Source organism: Phyllobates terribilis, unplaced genomic scaffold, assembly GCF_046119375.1.
Source record: "Phyllobates terribilis strain yellow unplaced genomic scaffold, ASM4611937v1 Scaffold_3__8_contigs__length_932513732, whole genome shotgun sequence".
NCBI lineage: Eukaryota > Metazoa > Chordata > Amphibia > Anura > Dendrobatidae > Phyllobates > Phyllobates terribilis.
This window is the reverse complement of record NW_027362763.1, coordinates 710,253,737-710,276,144: the sequence shown is the minus strand read 5'-3', so window position 1 is coordinate 710,276,144 and position 22,408 is coordinate 710,253,737. Positions and strand designations below refer to the sequence as shown.

Sequence of the window (22,408 nt, the reverse complement as noted above, 5' to 3'; positions counted from 1 at the left end):
AAATACTGACTGATGGGAGTAGTTGCAGTAACTGTGCTCAGTTTGTTTGCATCATGTTAAAGTCCTTTTTTTTAACAGGAGAACAAAGAAACTGGAATGGAGCAAGTGATTGAGACCATTGCATCCTTTAAGTAAGCTGTGACACCATTTCTTGATTTTGGTACAGTCGAGAGTGGTTCAGTTTCTAAAGTAATTTCTGTCATTGTCTTGTCTTAAGAAAGCCGGGTTTAACGGGACGAGGACTCTATGAACTAAAGCCGGAGTGCACAAAGGACTTCAACCTCTTTTATTATCATTACTCAAGAGCAGAACAGTCAAAGGTAAATGTGTGTAGTCTTTTATGTTCAGTACATAATACCATAAGTATAGGAGTTAAAGGGATTCTGCAAATGTAGCTTTCAAGTATGTACACCGACCAGCTGTAACACTAAACTTGCCTAACTATGTGGCTTCAATGCTCTATACCGTGCACACCCCACAAGAACTGGTCCTGTGCCGGGAGCACCCTACAAGGCTGGCCGTATACCGAAGACCCCCCAAAAGACTGGCCCTGTGCCAGGCGCCGCCCACGAGACTGGCCCTGTGCCTGAAGAACGGACTGTTGCTGTGTAATATATCGCACCCCTGACATTGCCATTCTAATTAGGAAGCCTTCCACATTCCTCGAGAAGTCATTTTTTGCTGAATATTCTTTACTATTGCCTCTCCAGTCATCACTGGTTCTGTCTCTTCCCTGGGTATGATATTCTCTATAGGGGGGAAGTGCTGATGATGGTAGAGTTGAGCAAAAAGATTTGCAGGATCCTGGTCCAGTAGCCACTGGACCAAACCACTGTAGACCATCTACTGCCTGTGGCATATCCGGCGCTGCTTCTTCTTACCGGGCCCAGGGCAGCGCCATTATATTGTGGCACATTGCATGCATGCCGTTGTGGGAGCCTACTAATCAGAAGAGGCGCTGGGGATGCCACAGGTAGGAGGAGGTCTATAGGGCTCTGGTCGGGCAGCTATGGACTAAAGACGTGACCACTGGACAGTAGAACTGAAAATCATTTTGCCCTACTTTAGTCATGTTGATATACTTGACTAGGTGGCTTATTGAAGAAGATTTTGGTCGCCCAAGACTGGAGCCTGAATTGTCAGGTGTGCAACGATGTTGTAGAGCCCATGAGAGCATTAACTGTGGACTGTTTTTGCCTTTGCGTTCCTTTTAGGAAATTGAAACCTCTTCCGATTTCAGGATGGTAATTCGTTAACATATTATCTCACATTTTGCAGGCTGAAGAGGCCCAGCGCAAACTGAAGCGTCTCAGTGAAGAAGAGACAGGTATGCAGCACTTATTCAGGTCCTTTTATTTAACCAAGTATTGGCAGAACAGAGTGTTAATTAACCAGTAGAGAAAGTTCGAGGTTTGTACTGGACAGTTAGTGTCCTATGATTAATGCCGAACACGGACTTCTCCCAGAAGTCCATTTTACTGTTCGGAGACCGACAGATTTTCCCAGCGCCAAAGTTTGGATCTCCATACATTTCAATGGGGTTCGGGTTAATTTCTGGTACCCGATCCAAACTTTGGATTAAAGTTCCGTCGGGTACCAGAACCCGAACTTTCACTGGTTTGCTCATCCCTATTAACCAGCAAAGCTGCCATGTGCAAATCCAGGCTTTTCTGCAACTTTGAAAGTTTGTAAAAATTAACAATAAGTGTTTTTTTCTTAGATTTTTTTCTCCATGTTTTTAGTAGCATTGGTTTTGTAACATTTCAAATGTGCGTTTTATTTATTTATTTTTTTATAGTTTTGCAAAGCCCATGAGAATAACAGCATGGTTAGAGACCCCAAAAACCATAACGCAACATTTTTTAACATAATTTCTAGTAAACAAAAACTCTGTTTAAAGTACTGGAAATCACTGTGGCAAATTCAGTTTAGGCCGGTCTCACACCCTCGTGTTACACCTTCCGAGTATCGACCGGCCGCGCCTAACCAAACCGGACTGACCAGCCTTATAGGCATAAAGCAAGCTGTCATGTTTGGGTCAGGAGACCCGTGGCCAGTCCATGCATTGCAATCCATACTCGGACGCTAAAACCTGATGTATGATACCCGGTTTGTATCAACAGCAAAATGTATGCAACATCGGGTCCATCTCCTTCTACTGACAAAATGTTATCAAGATTTAAAGGGCTTGTCCAGGATTAGAAAACATGGCTGCTTTCTTTCAGAATTGGGTTGTGTCTGGTGTTGCAATTCAGCCCAGTTTAAGTGAATGTAGTTGAGCTACAATACTATACCCAACCCATGGTCAGGTGCTGCTTTTGAAAGAATGCCGCCCTGTTTGACTAAATTTGACAGCCCCTTTCACTAAATCATATAGGGTCTAATTGGTTCAAAAGATGCCCAATATTTTGCAGACATCTTGCTGTCACCCTTATGCATATGGTCTAAAGTAAATAAACCATGTATATAAACAGCATTGTAACAGGTAAATTATATATATTGTTTTATTTTGTCGCAGCTCTGCCACCCCCAGTGCTGCCGCCATTCTGCCCACTGTTTGCCAGCCTGATCAACATCCTCCAGTCGGACGTTATGCTTTGCATCATGGGGACGATTCTTCAATGGGCAGTGGAGCCCAATGGGTACTCCTGGTCTGAGGCCATGCTGCAGAGGGTGGGTGCACACTGCTCTACCCAAAGCTTATGAATAAGGAAAATTAGTTTCTCTATCGCTTCATTGGGAGACACAGGAGACCATGGGTGTATGCTGCTGCCACTAGGAGGCTGACACTAGGCAAAATAGTTAGCTCCTCCTCAGCAGGGTGCACCAACCGATTGGCACAAAACTAATCAGTTTTATCTTAGTGTCAGCAGGAGGCAGGCACTGTCTGCTCCCGGACCCTTTTCTACCTTAGGTTTCCTTGTTGTGTTTTATTAATTTTCATTTTGTTTTTCAGATTTTTCTACTTCAGGCACCAGGGTGTCATCGCTCACCCTGTCTTCCCACCTAAGAGACCAAGAGAACAGTGTGGTCTGATCCACATCATACACTCTCTGGTCTGCGAGGCAGGACCCTACCCACATAGTACAGCAAGAGTGTCTCAGGGCGGCACTGGGGGACGGTGCTTGCCAACCTATCCCCAGCACACTTGTCCATCATATCGAGAGTGCAGGGAGCAAGACAGACTCTTTTCCCCAGCCACCCCCCCACCTCATCTGGGTCTCCTGATGGCATCTTCTGTACTGTGAAGGAGGAGTCGGGGTGACGGCTGAACCAAGTATCCCCTTCCTTCACCAGGTCCTTCACGGCAGCTGGGGCTCCAGGACAGGAATTCCTTAATGGGTGCTCCTCTCATCCAACGTGGTGCTTACTGTTCCTCTTCCCTATCTCTCCAGGCCACAGTCTTACGGGCACATATAACCTCCCCTGTTCTGGTCCTCCCAGAGCAGTTCCCCTCTCTAATCTAGGCCCTGGCTTTCCTGAGGCCTACTGCTCTGGCTGGCCACGCCACCCCTCGTACACCCCAGCCATTCTGCGTCGTGCAGGCTTCCCTGTGGGCTTTTCGACCTATCGCAGCACCTGTTCTTCATTCCTCCAGCGTGGGCTCACCTATCAGAGACTCGCCCCTTCTTCTCTTCACCAGCACCATCTCATTGTTGTCTCTTAAAGTTCCACGTTCTCCACAGATCTCCTGTGCAGACTGGGAAGACTTCACAAGACCAGTTAGGCTCTGTTCAGTCTGCTTTTTTTCTTTAGGCACAGCACTCCTCAGCAGTTGCACCTCTCCTGCACCTAATATCTCCCTATGCCTAACCTCAGGGAGTCTCGCTCCCTCTCTGCGAGCCCCCTTCATTATTCTCCATTACGCTTGTTCTCCCTGCAAGAAAAAACTGCCCGCAGGTCAGGACACGGCCCTCTGCTCTGACTGCAGCACCCCCACCATTCAGGCCTCACAGGAGACCACCGCCGCCTGGTTTGAGAACACACCTCCTCCCCCTGAGTGGGCTGCTGCAGTAGCACAATCAGTAGCGGACCTAACCAAGGTATCTCAGTCGTTGGTGTATGTCCTGGAGCGTCTGCTGCCCCTGGTGCTCCTATCATTCCCTTGCATGAATCATATGCACCAAGTGACTTACTCCAACAAGGCAGATTGTATACAAGGTCCAAGAAGCAGACATATTCCAGCTCTTCATATGGATCCCCCTTCACCATTCACATCTTCCAGGATAACCTCTGTATCTCCTTTTCCCCTGATCTTCAGGGAGTCCCAGGGTCTGACCGTCATTCCGAGTCAGACTCCAATCTAGACTCTGACCAGACCTCCAAACTTCAGGACAGACTCTCGGAATCCAGGAAGGTGAGTCTCTCCACAACCCCTGGAGCACTCAGTCTCCTTCAAGAAAGTGAAACGCCCTCCTTGGGTGTTTTCCAACCACAAGGCGTTTGATGGAATTTTCTCTAAGGAATGGGAGCACCCCTAAAATTGTTTCCAGGGTAGGAGGCATTTGGATATTTTGTATTATTGCGCCCAGTGTGTGAAGATCATGGCAGCCGTCATGGGCGTCCTAAGCTTCAGGGGGATAGCAGTCATCCCCTATCTAGACGATCTCCTGATAAAGGCCCCGTCCTACTTGGATTGTTGCGAGAGCCTTCAGATCACTCTAAACACACTCGCCTAGGCTGGCTCGTCAACAGAGCAAAGTTATGTGATCCCGGTCCAGCGCCTAGTTTTCCTGGACATTCTATTCGACACCATACGCGCCAGGGTCTATCTTCCGGAAGAAAAGATCTCTGCACTCCTCCTTGGGATTCGCTAACTCGGGCGTCTCTCACCTTTTTACATTCCTGTGCTTCCCTCATATTCCTGGCTTCGACAACTGGGCCGCTGACATCCTAAGTCGTGAGGGCCTCTTCTCGGGCTAATGGTCTCTCAACACATCAGTGTTCAACCAAATCTGTTGAGGGTGGGGCACGTCAGACGCTGACCCCATGGCATCCCTGATTAAACCCAAACGTTCCTCGCTTTGTATCCAGATCTTGCAACCCCCTGGCCATCGGATACGACTTCTTGGTCCTGCCTGGTCCCAGTTCCACCTTCCATATCTGTTTCCACTTCTCCTGATTCCCAAACTCATCAAGAAGATCAAAACAACCCAGGACAGTTCGATTAATTCCCAATACCCACAGTTTCAAGCGGACCCTAAAAACCCATTTCTTTAGACTGGCGTATCGCCTCCACACACTATCTGTCCGTCCCAGTTTTCCCCCATATTAAAATCTTCAATTTCAGGTTCATATCTACCATGCACTTAATAGCCTCATTCAGGACTGTGCACATACTGGCAGGCGACCAATCCATGTATTATTTATCCTGCATTCTACCTTTTGTGTCTCCCCCATTTCCTCATAGACTGTAAGCTTGCAAGCTGGGCCCTCACACCTTTCGATATGAGATATGCTTATTCTGTATTGTTTGTATGGCTATGTGCCCACGATGCAGAAATGCTCAGGATTTTTTCCTGAGCATCTCTGCATCTCCATGGCAGAAAAAAACGCATACTTATTGTACATGCGGATTGTACATGCGTTTTCCTGTCAGGGACATGCGGAAATGGAGCGTTTATTCACTGACATTTCCGCATGCGGATTGACAACCGCTTTCCAAGCGATTAGCATCACTTGGAAAGTGCTTGTGACAACTAGGTCACACTACATAAATCCATGCAAACAGCATGGATTTATATAGTGTGACCCGAGAGAGTGGTTAAAAATAAAAAAATAAATGTGTCCTGCTTTACACTCCTTTCTCCCTTGCCGACAGCGGTGGATTGAAAGACCTGCCGACGTCAGTGTAGCGTGACCCGTCTCATGACTCTGACGTCAGCGCAGGTCCTTCAATCCACCGCGAAGTGCCGGGAAGCAAGGAGGAGTGCAGCGCGGGCCGCTGGAAGGTAAATATACATTTATTTTTTATTTTATTCTTTTTTTACAGATTTTTTAATGGTACCTGGGTGTGGATGAGACTCTCCTCTCCTCTCCTCTACACCCGGGTACCATCCGCACATTAGAATGCGCCAATTACGCAAGTACAGATGCAGTCTTGCGGAATTGGCGCGTTCTAATGCAAGTCAATGGCGGCGAAGACGCAGCACTTCCGCAAAATAATTGGTAGTGCTGCGTTTTTTTCCGCAATGATAATCCGCAGCCGAAATTTCCGCAGCATGTGCACAGCACATGCGGATTATCATTGGGGAACATTGCTGTCCTTCTACCATGCATTTTTAATGCGTTTCCGCAGCTGCAGAAACGTATTAAAAGCGCATCGTGGGCACACAGCCTATAAGTCCCCCCTAAAATTTGTAAAGTGCTGCGAAATATGTTGGCGCTATAAAAATTATTATTATTATTAAAGCGAAGGAGTACCAGTCATCTCCGTGGCTCCAGACTAGCCCAGAAGAGCCTGGAATGCAGTTAGTCAACCTGCTCGCAGACATCCCCTGGAAACTCCTGGATTGCCCAGACCTACTCTCTCAGGGTCACCTTTTTCACCAGAATTATCAGTCTCTCAATTTAACGGCATGGCTGTTGAAGCCGCAGTCTTAAAGAGGCAAGATTCTCTTCCCAGGTCATCCAGACCATGATCAAGGCCAGAAAGCCTTCGTATTCTCGCATTTATCATTGGACATGGAAAGCCTTTTTTCGCTGGCGCTCAAACAATCTGTCAACCCCACATATTGTTTTCTCTCCCTGCTCTCCTGGCCTTCCTAGTCAGGCCTAGAGTTCTGATTGTCTCTCAGTTCCTTCAAGGGTCTGGTGTATGCGCTCTCAATTCTGTTCCAACAGAATTTGGCCTCCTGCTCCCAGGTCAAGACCTTCCTGCATGGAGTTGCTCACTTGGTTCCTTCATATCATACCCCTGTGGGACCTTAACCTAGTACTGAACATCCTTCAGGGACCTTCCTACGAACCCATTCAGGATGACGCTTTTTCCTTTTCTTTCCTGTTAAGTTTAGTTTCATGTTGTGATCACCTCTATCAGACGTGACTCGGAACAGGCAGCTCTCTCGTGCCTCTTCCTCGTTCTCCACCAGGACAAGGCGGCCTTACGACCTGTCCCTTCTTTACTTCCCAAGGTGGTTTCTCCCTTCCACCTCAACATTGTGCTTCTGCCCATTCCCATCTCATTTTCTGAAATAGTCCCTCCACAAGTTGGATCTCGTCAGGGCCTTGCGTCTGTACATCTCAAGAACAGCATCCTTCAGACGCTCCAACTTCCTGGTCGTGATTCCTGGAGGTCGCCGCAGAGGACTTCCCATCTCCCAAGGGCCACTATCGCTCGCTGGATCCGCTCAGTCATACTGCAGGCATGTCACCCCTGCTGAGAGTGAAAGCCCACTCCACCCGCGCTTTGTTGGCTTCCTGGGCCTTTTGCCACCAGGCCACTGTGACCCACTCAACAGGGCCGCTACCTGGTCTGCCTTTCATAGCTTTTCCAAGTTCTACAGGGTGCATACCTACTCCTCGGCTGATGCGAGCCTAGGCAGGAAGGTTCTGCAGGCGGCGGTTGTCCGTCACCTGACCTGACCTGGGCATCTTTTCTTCTGTTCCCAACCTTCGGACTGCTTTTGGACATCCCATGGTTTTCTGTGTTCCTCAATGAAGCGATAGAGAAAAAAGGATTTTGGTTACTCACCGTTACTTTCTCTGAGCCTTCTTTGAGGGACACAGCACCCGCCCTTGTTTGTGCCTTTTTTGGGCCTGTTTTTAAGGTTGTTTTCTTGTTTTTTCTTCTACTGCTTTCTCACGAACTGATTAGCTTCATGCCCGTTGATGGGTGTACACTGCTCAGGAGGAGCTAACTTTTTTGCCTAGTGTCCGCATCATATCGACAGCAGCATACACCCATGGTCTCCTGTGTCCCCAGTGAAGTGATAGAGAAAGAGATTTTATGATGAGTACCCAAAATACTCTGTTTATTTAATTCACTAGTCATAAAGTGGTAACCTAACCTGTGAATGTGCCATAAATGTCTAAGAATAGGAGAATACCCTTTTCAAAATGCACTTCAGATACATGACTACTAGGATGCAGTCATCAGCAGATTTTGGGTCTTTCATATTCATTGCACATTACATGCCGTAAAAAAAAAAAAAACGCAAAAATTGTTGAAATTACAGTCTTTTTTTTTCACCATTTCAACCTATGTGGATAAAACTTGTCTCATGTACAAAAGCCCTCATATGGCTATGTTGAAGGAAAAATGAACAAAAAGTTATGGCTCTTGGAAGAAATGGAGAAAAAAAAGAAAATTTGCCCAAATGGGTTGTCTGATTTAGAAAAAAAACATCTACTATATAATCGGCTTATCCCGTCTGCCTGTCCGTCCAGGAAATCCCGCGTCGCTGATTGGTCCGGCCGCGGCCAATCAGCGACGCGGGATTTCAGAACAAGATGGCAGCCGTTAGCGGCTCATCTGCCGCACGGAGGTCAGCGGCGATGCAGCCGGGAGATGACCTGCGCTAGCCGGTCATCTCCCGGCTGCTCGCAGCAGAAGTACCCCGACCGGCGGCCTAGGCGGCGCCGCTCCACGGTCCTCCCTTCACACTTGCCGTCAGGAGATCAGCGGCTCTAGCCGCTGATCTCCCGACGGTAGCCGCGTGGAGGTCAGCGTGGAGGTCGCATGGAGGTCATCTCCCGGCTGCTCACAGCGGAAGTACCCGCACAGGCAGCGCCGCTCCCCGGTCCTCACTAGCACGGCTCACTGATTGGTCGCGACCAATCAGTGATATTGACGCGAAATTTAAAACACTGCTGTCCTGATTGGTCGCGGCCGCCACCAATCAGCAACGAGAGCAGTCCGGCCGCGAATTGGCGTCGGATTTGAAACACGCAGGCCACCGTCGGGAGATCAGCGGCGACGCAGCCAGGAGATGACCGGTGCTAGCTGGTCATCTCCCGGCTGCTCGCAGCAGAAGTACCCCGACCGGCGGCCTCGCTCCCCGGTCCTCCCTTCACACTTGCCGCGTGGTCAGCGATGTTGTCACAAGCAGTATTGACAACATGACGTAATTACAAAATTCATTAGGGGCCCTGGGGGGATACATTGGGGGGTTAATTTAAAGTAGTGCACAACCCATTTAAACACTGCTTCGCTGATTAGTCGCGCCCGGTCGGCCGCATACATATTCTAGAATACCCGATGCGTTAGATTCGGGCCACCATCTAGTTTTAGTATAATGTATTTGGGAACTTTGAGTTAATAGAAGTGTGAGGGTCTTTGTTTAGGACTTTCATCTCTTGGCCAGAATGAAGAATGGTTGAAAGACCATCTCTCACTCTGGAGGACTAGTCCTGTCCAGGCATTATGCAGACAACCCACTGATTTAAGTGAGCATGGTGTAATACCCCATTTACCCTCTAGTGCCACTGCGGGAAAACTGAACACCTGCTACCAGAATCCAGCTGACTGAGATACCAGCAAAAGGACACTTTTTGAGTAGAATTATTGTCAAAGCAAGTAGAGATCTGAAGCGGAAAGCCCCTGTAATGTTTTTTTTTTTCTGTAGTGCAAGATTTTTTTTCCCTGCCCCATACGTTATTTATGTTGCTGATTACAATAAAATATTCAGCATTCTGAATAATACGTGAAATAAATTCCAATTTTTGCAATTCCTTAGGTTCTGCATCTGATCGGAATGGCATTACAAGAAGAGAACCAGCATCTGCAGAACATCAGCGAGGACAACGTTCTCACATTTACCTTCTCAGAGAAGATCTCAAGTAGGTCCTACAGGTTATGTCAGCAGATCTCGCATGAAATTGTTGTGCTGCAGGACACAATACAAGCCCAGCATTAGGGATCCTGTCACCCCCATTTTCTCAAATGATTTGATACTGGATGCCACTTAATATATTAGCCCATGTTTCAAGGTTCTTTAACGGATCCGACTTAGGCCTATAAGGTAGTTAGCAATAGCTGGCTCCTGAGAGATACTTATCTTCCTTCTGGAGGAAAGCTAATTATCTTACTTTTTCTGGCTGTAAGGCTCATTTAGACCAGCCAGATCTCTGCATGGAGACTTGTATCTTCTTAGAGCTTTTTAATAGTTATATCTTATCTAATATCTGTTATATCCCTTTTCAGGACCAGGCGAAGCTCCAAACACATCGCCCAGCATCCTGGCTTTGTTGGAGACCTTGCAGAATGCAGCTCACTTAGAGGTTCACAAGGATATGATCCGCTGGATTTTGAAGGTAACGTTTCATAAGTCACTGATTCTCCTTAGGCCGGCACTGCACAGCACCTTGTGACCACATATCCTAAAACTGTAATGTCCGGCTGCCTCATTCACACGTATTTAATAGTAAATCTGAAATTTAGTAGGATTGGATACAGTCATGACCCATATTCAATAACTGAATTATATGTTGTAGCTTCAGATATTATAATACTGGAATTATTCTATTTAACACCTCCCTCCTTAATATGACTTGCTATTACATCATGGAACGGATGCAGGTTTATGGAGCGGACCTGCTCCATAGACGACTGTTGCTTTCTGTATTATACAGCCAGAACCTGCCTCTATCGGCAGCGATCAGACCTAGCTCCGATCACTGTTGTTTAGCCACCTAAGTGTCGCAGTCAATCCCTGACCGTGGCATTTAGGTATCACCATCCCGGTCAGATGTCCGTTGGGGCACCCATCGCTCCCTTCTACTTAGATTTTTTTTTCTCGTTTTCAGTACATTCTATGGTAAAATAGATGGGGTCCTTTAAAACTACAAACTACAGATCATCCTACAAAAAAACAAGCCCTCCAAAAGGTTTTGTTGGCAGAAAAATAAGTTATTTTTTTGGAAGTAAAGGAGGAATAAAATGAAAGAGGAAAAAATGAAATTGGTTGCGCTCTTAAAGGGAATCTGTCAGCATGTTTTGTTATGTAATCTGAGAACAGTATGATGTAGGGGCAGAGACCCTGATTCCAGTGATGTCACTTACTGGGTTGCTTGATGAAGTTTTGATAAAATCCCTGTTTTCTCTGCTGTTGATGTACCAGTGGTCAGAATGATGAGCTGTGTATAACCCCGCCCACACCCCTGATTGGCAGCTTCCTGTGTACACTGTCAGAAAGCGGCCAATTGGTGGTGGGGGCGGGGTTATACAGATTAGCTGGACTGTCTGGCACGCAGTACCTAGTCCTATAATTATGATCTCCTGCTGATACAATCAGTTTTTTATTGAAACAGCTAAACAAAGACCAGTATAGACTATATAATATATGTATCTGTGTTTGTATATATTTATACTATATTTACCAACTTTAAGTATTACTCACAAGCAAAATTCACCTGTTGCTGAAGCTTTACCACATTTCCAAAAAATGAGCCACTGAACTGTGTCGTCATTTAATTCCTTCCATTTTCAGTAAAAATAAGGAATATTATTGCTGAAGTGTGATTATAGATTTCTTTTTTTTTTTTCTTAGACTTTTGGAACAATTAAGAAAATCAGAGAAAGTTCCTCTGCAGTTCCAGTGGTGGAGATTGAGGGCAACGTGTTGGAGCAGGTATTGGTTCGTTCCTTATCTACTTATCTAGACCCTGAGAGACAAGGTCAGAAGTCGTCTAAAAGATGACTCAAAGGGATGTAACAAGCGATCATAGGACACGCAACTAAAATGTAAAGAACTTTTCCACATTTCTAGAATTTATCCGTTTATCATGGTAAGATTCTGACCTCTGAGATCCCCACCGATCCTGAGAATAAAGGCTACACTTTTCTGCGTCCCGTGAACAGCGCCACCAACATTTTGGTTGTGTAATTGAATCAGCAGACTGCAGTAGCCTGGAGCTCAGCAGCGAAAATTAGAAGGGAACTCATCAATACAGTTGTTTTGTTCACCGAGACACTTAGTTATCACTTTAACCATCTGATATGGTCTCAATCATGTTGGAAAAAGCATCACCACCAAATTGCTCCTGGATTGTTGGGAGAAGTTGCTCTTGGAGGATCTTGACATATTATTAATTTTTATTCATGGCAGTTTTCTTAGGCAAAATTGTGAGTGAGCCCCCTCCATGGATGAAACGCCCCCACATATGAATGGTTTCAGGACGCATTACTTGTGGCAGACACAGGACTCATGGTAGGGCTCACCTTTTCTTCTCCGGACAATCATTCTTCTAGATGTCCAAAACTGCTTGAAGGGGGCTTCATCAGAGATGATAACTTTACCCCTCTGTAGTCCAATCCCATCATATTTTTGAGCAGTCTTTAAAGAAGAAGGAATCAAAAAAGAAAAAATTCTCAACAATCTTAAATACGCAGATGACACAACATTGAGAGCAACAAGCTTAGTTCATCTAGCAGTCCCATGTTCCAGCTTTCCATCTTGACAATGAAAGCAGTCCTTCATTTCATATGAAGGACTTATTTCTTTATCGCTTCATTAGGGGACACAGGACCATGGGTGTATGCTGCTGTCGCTAGGAGGTTGACACTATGCAAAAAAAGGAAAATAGCTCCTCCTCAGCAGTATACACCCACCTACAGACACCAAGCTCACCAGTTTAAGCTTAGTGTCTGTAGGAGGTAGACCTGGATCTTTACCGATCCAACCCTGTTGTGTTTATTAACCTTTCTTTTTTCTTTTTCAGATACAGCTCTTCAGGCTAACAGGGCACATTGCGTCCCCTGTTAACCCACTAGCGACCGAGAGAGCAATGTGGCTACCCCCACATCGCCCACTCTCGGACCCGCTGGGCAGGACTTATCCCCTGTCACCTTAGGGTGTCTCAGGGTGATCTCGGTGGCCAGTCCTAGCCTGTTCCCCACCCCAGCCCCCTCCTCGGAGCGGCCTGGGAGGGAGACGGTGGTCCCTGCTGGTGACCTTCCCCCAGTTTTCTGGGGTTGACACCGTCTCCTGCACTGTCCAGGACCGGACAGTGCGGGAAGGAGGAAAAGCCAGGATCCCCCCCTATCCAGGAAGGCATCCTGAGACCATCCTCAGAAGGAGAAAGGAAGGGACTGTTCCCGGACCCGCTAAGACAGGTACTTCCCTGTCTCTCAGCTGTAAGTCCCACTCCCTCGGCGTTACCTGCCTCCCTCCCTCCTCCCCGTCTCACCAAACATGGCGCTTAACAGCGCTTCCCTGGGCCACTTCCTCCTTCTCCTTCATAATGCACGGCAAATCTGCCGCGCTTTTCTCCATCAGGGGGGGCGTGGGCGGTCCCGCTCCGACGGCTATACGCCCCCTCCTTTTTGACCAACCAGGGCCGAGGAGCATAGTGACGCTTCCGTCACACCCTCGTGCCTTCTGCGGACCTATCACGGCTGGCCTCTGAAGCCCGCCCCTCTTCCCATCTACCTATCGGAGCCTCGTCGCGCTCCGTCATCAACTCTGCGTCCTCTGCACCGAGGCCATCACTCTGCCGCACGCAGCTCCCCGCTCCTTCGGCATCTATCGACCCGCTCCAGCCTCACCTTCGGAGCCTTCAGGGGAACACGGGACCGCTTCTCTACAAGATCGGGTAGGCTCTGTCCTGACACCGACCCCCCTGTTCACAGCGCTCCCCTCTGCAGTATCCCTGGTCAGGCACATATGCCCAAACCCAGGGAGCCCTCAGTCCGTCCCTCTCACACCGTCACATACTACGCCTGTGCTCTTTGCGGTACTAAGTGGCCCGCGGGTCTCACTACAGCCTTCTGCTCAACCTGCAAACCTCCCACCATGCTGGCACCCCAAGATCCCCCCGCCGCTCAGGACGTGGTAACCCCCTCCCCTCCGGAGTGGGCTGTTGCTATGTCACAGTCTGTCTCTGACCTCACCAAGGTTTCTCAATCCCTGGTGCAGGTCTTAAAACGCTTGCCAGAACGTTTGCCTATGTTATCCACGGCCACCAGCGCTCCGAACGTCCCCACAGACGATTCGCAGGCTCCCCTGCCCCCTCCTCACAGGGACAGACTGACGGCACGTTCTCAGAAACGGACTCGCACAAGCTCATCCAGACTCCAAGATGCTCCCTGCGTCTCACACCTCTTCCCCGGAGGTCGCCCCAGGATCTAACTCTGCTTCAGATTCAGACTCTGGTTCTGACTCAGACCAGTATTCCAAGGTCCAGGACATGATAGACAGCCTTATAACGGCTGTCAATCAGACTCTGCATGTTACAGAAGACGAGAGCCCTTCCCGGGACTACTCAGTTTCCTTCAAAAAGATTAAGCGTCCTGCACGCACTTTTTCTAACCATGCAGAATTTGACCGCGTTTTTCAAAAGCAGTGGGAGCATCCAGAAAAGCGCTTTACAGGAAAGAAACAGTTAAACATCCTATACCCCTTTTAACCATGACCTTGTCAGCAAATGGACGGAGTTCCCATCTGTGGATCCTCCCGTCTCTCGCCTTTCCGCCAAGACGGTACTGTCTCTTCCGGATGGTTCCTCCCTTAAGGATACCACGGATAGACAGGTTGACGCCCTCACTAAGTCAGCCTTTGAGGCTGCGGGCACTTCCCTCTGCCCTTCCTTCGCCTCAACTTGGGTATCAAAAGCGGTGTCCGCATGGGCCAAACAGCTCAGACAGGGCATCCTAGCTGGTGCCTCCCCGGACGATCTGGCCGACTTAGCTGATCAGATCGGCCATACCGGAAAATATTTACTTACGGCGTCCCTCGACTCCGCTGCATGCTCAGCCCGGTTTTCCCGTAATCTCGTTGCCTTACATAGAATTCTTTGGCTTAAAGCCTGGAACGCCGACCCGGCTTCCAAAAGATCTCTAGCTAATCTTCCTTTTCAAGGTTCCAGGCTGTTTGGATCCAAGCTAGATCAGATCATTTCCGATGCTACTGGGGGTAAGAGCACCTATCTCCCCCAGCCCAGACCCAAACGCCCTTTTCCTAGGAGACGCCCCCTTCAATTCCGGTCCTTTCGTCAGTTCGCTCAACCGAACCCCTCCTCTCAACAGGACCGTACTCCAGCACAGCGGTACAGTGGTAGACCTTCCTTTCGGCCCACGCCTAACTGGCGCCCAAAGAGTCGCTCCTCCAAGTCCTCTGGATCACGACCACGATCCAACAGGTTTTCCTCAACATGACGGGTCACTCCCACCTGGGACTTCTCCCAGGGTGGGCGGCCGTCTCCTTCTGTTCATAGATTCTTGGCTCCCGGCAATAGAAGATGCCTGGGTAAAAGAAATTGTGACTTCCGGCTACAAAATCGAATTTGATTCCAGCCCACGATCACGTTTTTTCAGGTCCCGCCCCCCACAACCATCTCTACGTCCCGGTTTCCTCCAAGCCATCACCTCTCTTCTGCTCTCAGGAGTCATAGTCCCGCTTCCCGTTCAGGAAAGGTTTTCCGGTTTTTACTCAAATCTCTTCGTCGTCCCAAAAAAGCACGTCTCACTACGTCCGATTCTGGACCTCAAACAGCTAAACCGACATGTACGCATCCGACAGTTCAGGATGGAGTCCCTGAGGTCGGTAATCGCCTCGATGGAGGCCGGGAAATATTTATGTTCAGTGGACATTCAGGATGCATACCTTCACATCCCAATCTGCGCGTCACATCAGAAGTTCCTATTCTTTTCCTTCAAGAACGCGCATTACCTGTTCACTGCCCTCCCCTTCGGCCTTGCCACAGCCCCGAGGGTTTTCACGAAGGTGATGGCGACAGTTATGGCCATTCTTCGAACAAGGGGAATTGTAATCATCCCCTACCTCGACGACCTGTTAATCAAAGGCCCCACGTTCAGGGACTGTCTCCACAGTCTCCAGATCACCTTGAACACTCTCTCCCGGTTAGGCTTGGCTGATCAACACGGACAAATCTTCCCTGGTCCCATCCCAACGCCTAATCTTCCTAGGGATGCAGTTCGACACGACCCGTGCCCGGGTCCTCCTTCCGAGGGAAAAGATAAACTCCCTACGACAATTTATCCACATCCTCTCCGACCCAGGTCCACACTCCCTTCGCCTATGCATGAGTATCCTGGGAAAGATGATAGCGGCCTTGGAGGCAGTTCCGTTTGCCCAGTTCCATACCCGGTCTCTTCAACTAGCCCTTCTCTCAGCTTGGGACAAGAATCCGTCATCTCTAGATCGACGCATCAAGTTACCTCGTCAAGTAAGACGGTCGCTAACCTGGTGGTCCCGCCCTTCTTCCTTCAGACCCGGGAGATCATTCCTTCCGCTTCGCTGGCAGGTGGTCACGACCGATGCCGGTCTCATCGGTTGGGGGGCTGTTTTTCTACAACACACGGTCCAGGGCCGGTGGAGTCCCCACGAAGTCTCCCTTCCCATCAACATTCTGGAGATAAGGGCAATTTACCTGGCGTTGCGTCACTGGCAGAAGATCCTGGCAGGGTCCCCAGTCCGGGTACAATCGGACAATGCCACGGCCGTGGCATACATAAACCATCAGGGAGGAACGTGCAGCAAGCCCGTTTTAAAAGAGGTGACAAGAGTGCTACTTTGGGCCGAGAAGACTGTCCCGGCAATCTCGGCAGTCCACATTCCAGGGGTCGACAATTGGACGGCCGACTTCCTCAGTCGGCAGGGCCTCGACTCAGGAGAATGGTCTCTCCATCCCGAGGTGTTTCACCAAATCTGCTTGCGGTGGGGCACGCCGGACGTCGACCTCATGGTGTCCCGGTTAAACCACAAGGTCCCGTCCTTTGTAGGTCGGTCCCGCGATCCACTAGCAATCGCTCAGGACACGCTAGTCATATCTTGGTCACAGTTCCAACTGCCCTATCTCTTTCCACCTCTACCTTTGATCCCTCGAGTCATCAAAAAGGTCAAGACAGAGGGAGTACCAGTTCTCCTAGTAGCCCCAGATTGGCCCAGACGTGTCTGATATGCAGATCTGGTAAATCTGCTTGTCGACTCCCCCTGGAGACTACCAGACCGTCCGGACCTCCTCTCTCAGGGTCCTATTCTTCATCAGAGTTCTCGTTCTCTGAATTTAATGGTATGGCCGTTGAGGCCGCGGTGTTGAAGACGGCGGGCTTTACTGACAATGTCATTCAGACCCTAATTAACGCCAGAAAACCCGCTACCTCGCGCATATACCACAGAACTTGGAGAGCCTTTTTTCGTCACTGCGAACAAGATCAACTGACTCGTATGTCTTTTTCTTTGCCAGTCATTTTGGCTTTTCTTCAGTCTGGCCTAGAGGCGGGACTATCTCTCAGCACTCTCAAGGGCCAAGTTTCGGCCTTGTCCATTCTATTCCAACGTAACTTAGCTAGCCGTCCTCAGGTCAGGACCTTTCTACAAGGGGTGGCCCACCTGGCGCCCCCCTATCGCCCTCCAGTGGAACCATGGGACCTTAATATGGTCCTAAGCGTCCTACAACAGCCTCCTTTTGAACCCATTCAGGACATTCCAGCCTCTCTCCTTTCCTGGAAGGTGGCTTTTCTGGTGGCTGTTACCTCTATTAGAAGGGTCGCTGAACTCGCAGCCCTCTCTTGTCGGTCGCCTTTTCTGGTATTCCATCAAGACAAGGTAGTGCTCAGGCCGGTGCCTTCCTTTTTGCCAAAAGTGGTTTCCGCTTTTCACATTAATGAGGACATCGTTTTGCCTTCCTTTTGCCCTGCTCCAGGGAGAGGTCTCTGCACAAACTGGATCTGGTCAGAGCTCTACGTGTGTACCTTTCCAGAACGGCCTCCCTTCGGCTTTCGGATGCCCTTTTTGTCATCCCTGAGGGGCATCGCAAGGGTCTCCCTGCTTCCAAGTCGACCATCGCCCGTTGGATACGTTCGACCATCTTGGAGGCACATCGCATCTCGGGCAAACCTCCCCCTCCCGGAGTAAGGGCTCACTCCACCAGGGCGGTGGGGGCCTCTTGGGCGGTTCGCCATCAGGCTTCGGCCTCTCAAATCTGCAAGGCCGCAACGTGGTCTTCTCTTCACACCTTTTCAAGGTTTTACAAGGTCCACACTTATTCTTCGGCTGATGCCAGTCTAGTACGGATGGTCCTTCAGGCGGCAGTTGCCGAAGTATGACCGAGTCTGTGACTATCTTCTGTTCACCCACCCAAGGGACTGCTTTAGGACGTCGCATGGTCCTGTGTCCCCCCAATGAAGCGATAAAGAAAGAGGGATTTTTGGTACTCACTGTAAAATCTCTTTCTTGGAGCCTTCATTGGGGGACACAGCACCCTCCCTGTGTTTGGACCTATGTCCTGTTGGCCCTGTTGGGCATCTCATTTAGTTTTTCATAGTTGTGCCCCGTTGGGCATTGCATAGTTGGTTTTTATTGTGCTTCTCCTACTGCTCTAGCCACTAACTGGTGAGCTTGGTGCCTGTAGGTGGGTGTATACTGCGGAGGAGGAGCTATTTTCCTTTTTTTGCATAGTGTCAACCTCCTAGCGACAGCAGCATACACCCATGGTCCTGTGTCCCCCCAATGAAGGCTCCAAGAAAGAGATTTTACAGTGAGTACCAAAAATCCCTCTTTCATTGTCAAGATGGAAAGCTGGAACATGGGACTGCTACTCAACACATAGAAGACAAAGTTATTGACTACTGCCAGGTACGACCGGGACACAATTGAGATGGATGGCGGCGAACTGGAAGTTGTAAACGACTTCTACCAACTCCGATCAATGATCACTCAAGATGCAGAGATGTCACCGGAAGTCAATAGGAGAATAGCTATGGGCAAATCAACAATGAAGTCACTGGACAAGGTCTTCAAATCGCAAAATGTTTCACTCTCCATGAAGACGCAACTCATACATAGTCTGGTCTTTTCTGCGGTTCCATACGGATGCAAAACCTGGATAATAAAGAAGACAGAAGAAGAATTGACGGGTTCAATATGTGGTGCCGGAGAAGGATGTTATCAATACCATGGATGGCAAGAAGAGCAAATAAATCAAGCCAGACATGTCACTGGAATTAAGGATCTCCAAGCTACGACTTGCCTACTTTGGACACATCATACAAAGAGAGCTATCTCTGGAGAAAGACATCATGGTCAGAAGAATAGAAGGAATAAGGCGAAGAGGAAGACCAGCAACCCGATGACTTGATACTGTCAAGATAATGGCGGAGAAGACTCTGGTGGACCTATCTAGGCTGGCACAAGATCCATCTTCCTACAGAGCTTTTATCCATCAAGTCACCAAGGCTCAAAATTGAGCCTAAGGGCGTTAGACTAAATATATATATTTTTTTTATCAGACTCTGCACATTCATAGATATGGAACGATTTGCCTATTGATTACATACAAAATAAAGGCGTCACATTATGATCCATCATTCATGAATGCTCGATGTAGCTAATGACATTCCTGCCGTTACTGATATAACTCATTATAAGTTTCTGTATTATACATTTTGTTGCCGGGTGGAGGCTTTTTGCACATTTTAATGATTCTTTGGTGACGACTTTCAGAACACTCGGGATAAAGACAAAGCAGAAAGGAAGCGGAAGGCGGAAATCGCCCGGCTCCGTAAAGAGAAGATCATGGCCCAGATGTCAGAAATGCAGCGACACTTCATTGATGAAAACAAAGAGCTTTTCCAGCAGTCGATGGACGAACTAAATGTGTCCGCATCAACGTCACACGACAGCAGGTGAGACGAGCAGTTTTTATATGCTAAATGCAGCATAAGAAATTGGCGAGGACCCCTTCCCCCCTTCATTGATTGACATTAGTCCCAAAACATTGACCAACACGCCCATATTTCATAACCATATATTGACAAATTATGAAGAGGTTTGATGTGCCGTAAAAAAAAAAATCCATAAAACCTGCAGTAGACTTGCATTTTTGACAAAATAAAATAAATTGTAATATAGAACTTTTAGGCAATTTTTTTTTTTAAGTCCTTTCTGGATTAAAAATATTTTTTGAGCTCAGGACTTTTTCAAAATTTAGCATCATTTGTCTCTTATAAGACTCAATTGGTTCCCTGTACATCCATCAATGAGCTCATTTTGACAGGTTGTGTTTTTTTTTATTTTTTTTTTTAACTTTCATCTTTTTTTTCTGACCTCCTCTTTGTTGATTTATGACCACATCAAAGTGCAACTCAACTTTGATGTGATCTGTGGTCATAAATCAGCACAGAGGAGCTCAGAGATGGTCGAATAAAAAGTTATAAACTCCCAAATCGGAACAATCTCTCTGACAGATGTAACAAGCAATGGGCAGGGAAACAAAAGTGCCTGTATAAAGCCAAACCGTTCTAAATTTGTAATGAAATCCAATTGCAAATATTTTTTTTCAGCCCGAAATACATTAAGTGCAACTTGACCCATAAAAGCCTCAAAGATCACATATTGCTAAAAAATGGAAAATATGGCTGCCATAATGCAAAGAAAGTAAAGGGATTCTACCAGTCGCTAGAACAGGACCCCCATTGACCTGTTTTTGTTATTTTTACCTTTTGTCATGATGTCCTGTTGTGATTTCTCATTTCTCGGTGATCTATACAGCGGTCCTGCGTTGTTGGACTCCAAGCTTGTTGCCCTGGGTCCTCACCAGACGAGGTTTGTGGAGCAGAGTCAGCTGGTCACCTGTATCCTCTGTCAAGAAGAGCAGGCGTACAATGTGGACAGCAAAGCCATGGTCCTGGCCGCCTTCATCCAAAGGTCAACTGTCTTCTCCAAGAACAGAGCAAAGGTTATTCAAGACCCAGGTATGGAGACAGATCAGGTTTCCCTTATCGGATTTGTGTTGGTAGCCCATAAAGTGTATATATTCACTGGTTCTGAATTTGTAGTATCTTAGAACTTTATCGCTGATGAGGTGCAATGCTAGAGTTTATTTGCGCTGCTAATCAAGCAAATCTTCTGTGCAGATAACTACGATCCGCTCTTCATGCATCCAGACTTGGCTTGTGGGACACACACGGGGAGCTGCGGGCACATCATGCACGCTCACTGCTGGCAGAGGTATGTATTAGATAGCACTCTTGTAATAATACATTGTGGTGGCTCAGTGGTTAACACTGCAGCCTTGCAGCGCTTGGGTCCTGGGTTCAAATCCCACCAAGGACAACATCTGCAAGGAGTTTGTATGTTCTCCCCGTGTTTGCGTGGGTTTCCTCCGGGTTCTCCGGTTTCCTCCCACACTCCAAAGACATACTGATAGGGAATGTAGATTGTGAGCCCCAAAGGGGATAGCGCCGATCATGTCTGTAATTTGTCTGAATTGTAAAGCGCTGCGGAATATGTTGGCGCTATATAAATAGATTATTATTAAAAGATTATTTTTCTTTTGTAATTCATCCTGGACCTAGAGTAAAATATGTGCTGATAAGCCACACTCCATTCATTTTTTTTTTCCATTCTGGATTTATGTGTAAATCTCTCGGCATTTTTGCCCTAGGGTCACAGAGGATTTTACCCTTCGGCTGCAATCTGCTGCAAAATTCACCAATCAGGGAAAATTTGGAAGTTTTTTTGGTTCTTCATTATAGTTTTATCGACATAGGAGAAAAAAAAAGCAAATTAATTTGTGGGCCCCGGGTATTCTGTAGCTGCTGGACAGGAACCCTGCACATCGCCTCCGACGTGACTGTGTCTGCGGATCCTCTCTTGATTAGCAAGCCTGGTGCAGCCTCATAGTTTGCACAACATTGCTCCTGGCCCACTGATTAAGAGGATATGTGGATGTCGTCAGGTAGGAGGGGGTCTGCAGGTAGGGGGCGGTCCACAGGGCTTTCTTATATCCGCTACAGAATGCCATCATTGCCGCTGGACCAGGATCCTGCAAATGTCTTTGCTCATCTCTGCATCGGCGTACACATTTCGAATCACAAATCTTATTAGAAATATTAACGCTTAACGTTTTTTTCAGATATTTTGATGCTGTGCAAATGAAGGAGCAGCGCAGGCAGCAGCGCTTACGTGTGCACACGAGTTACGATGTTGAAAATGGTGAATTCCTCTGCCCGCTGTGTCAATGCTTAAGCAACACCGTCATCCCCATGCTGCCTCCACCGAGGAGTCTGTACCACAGGTTAGAAAGTCATCTTATCTAGTTTTCCTCTATATAAATGGGTTAGAAAATCATGCGTCTTGTCTTCCACACCTGTCCACAGGATGCAGGTGGTTTTGCCGCACAACCCCATTTAGTTCAATACCGAGCTGCAATACCGGGCACAACCCACAGCCGCCATGTTTATCTATTTCTGGACAGCCCCTCTAATTTGGGTTAAGTTAGACCAGACATTGCTGAAATCTGGGCATTGTCCTTATCTCAGTCTCCTGTGCTGCATTTCTACAGGTTAGATTTTTCAGATCAACCAGATTTGGCCGAATGGGTGAACGTCACCAGTCAGCAGATCCGAGTACTGAAGGAACTGGATGGAGAGAAGAGCACGGGTGAGTGGACAAGACAGGATGTATACAAGTATCTGTCTGTGCGACACTGCGACCAGATGTATATA

General features: G+C 47.9%; 1 protein-coding gene across 4 annotated transcripts in view; it reads left to right on the top strand.

Annotated features, from left to right (window-relative positions):
• Nucleotides 1–22,408, top strand: part of UBR2 (ubiquitin protein ligase E3 component n-recognin 2) — a 110,200-nt gene that overhangs the window by 56,309 nt on the left and 31,483 nt on the right. For all 4 annotated transcript variants that reach the window (XM_073672011.1, XM_073672013.1, XM_073672012.1 and 1 more), the window contains exons 22-33: nt 79–131; nt 218–320; nt 1,279–1,327; nt 2,519–2,673; nt 9,678–9,780; nt 10,145–10,254; nt 11,490–11,570; nt 19,404–19,585; nt 20,451–20,653; nt 20,816–20,909; nt 21,817–21,978; nt 22,246–22,343. In XM_073672011.1, the coding sequence (XP_073528112.1) occupies nt 79–131; nt 218–320; nt 1,279–1,327; nt 2,519–2,673; nt 9,678–9,780; nt 10,145–10,254; nt 11,490–11,570; nt 19,404–19,585; nt 20,451–20,653; nt 20,816–20,909; nt 21,817–21,978; nt 22,246–22,343 (1,393 nt within the window). The remainder of the gene's footprint in view (nt 1–78; nt 132–217; nt 321–1,278; nt 1,328–2,518; nt 2,674–9,677; nt 9,781–10,144; nt 10,255–11,489; nt 11,571–19,403; nt 19,586–20,450; nt 20,654–20,815; nt 20,910–21,816; nt 21,979–22,245; nt 22,344–22,408) is intronic.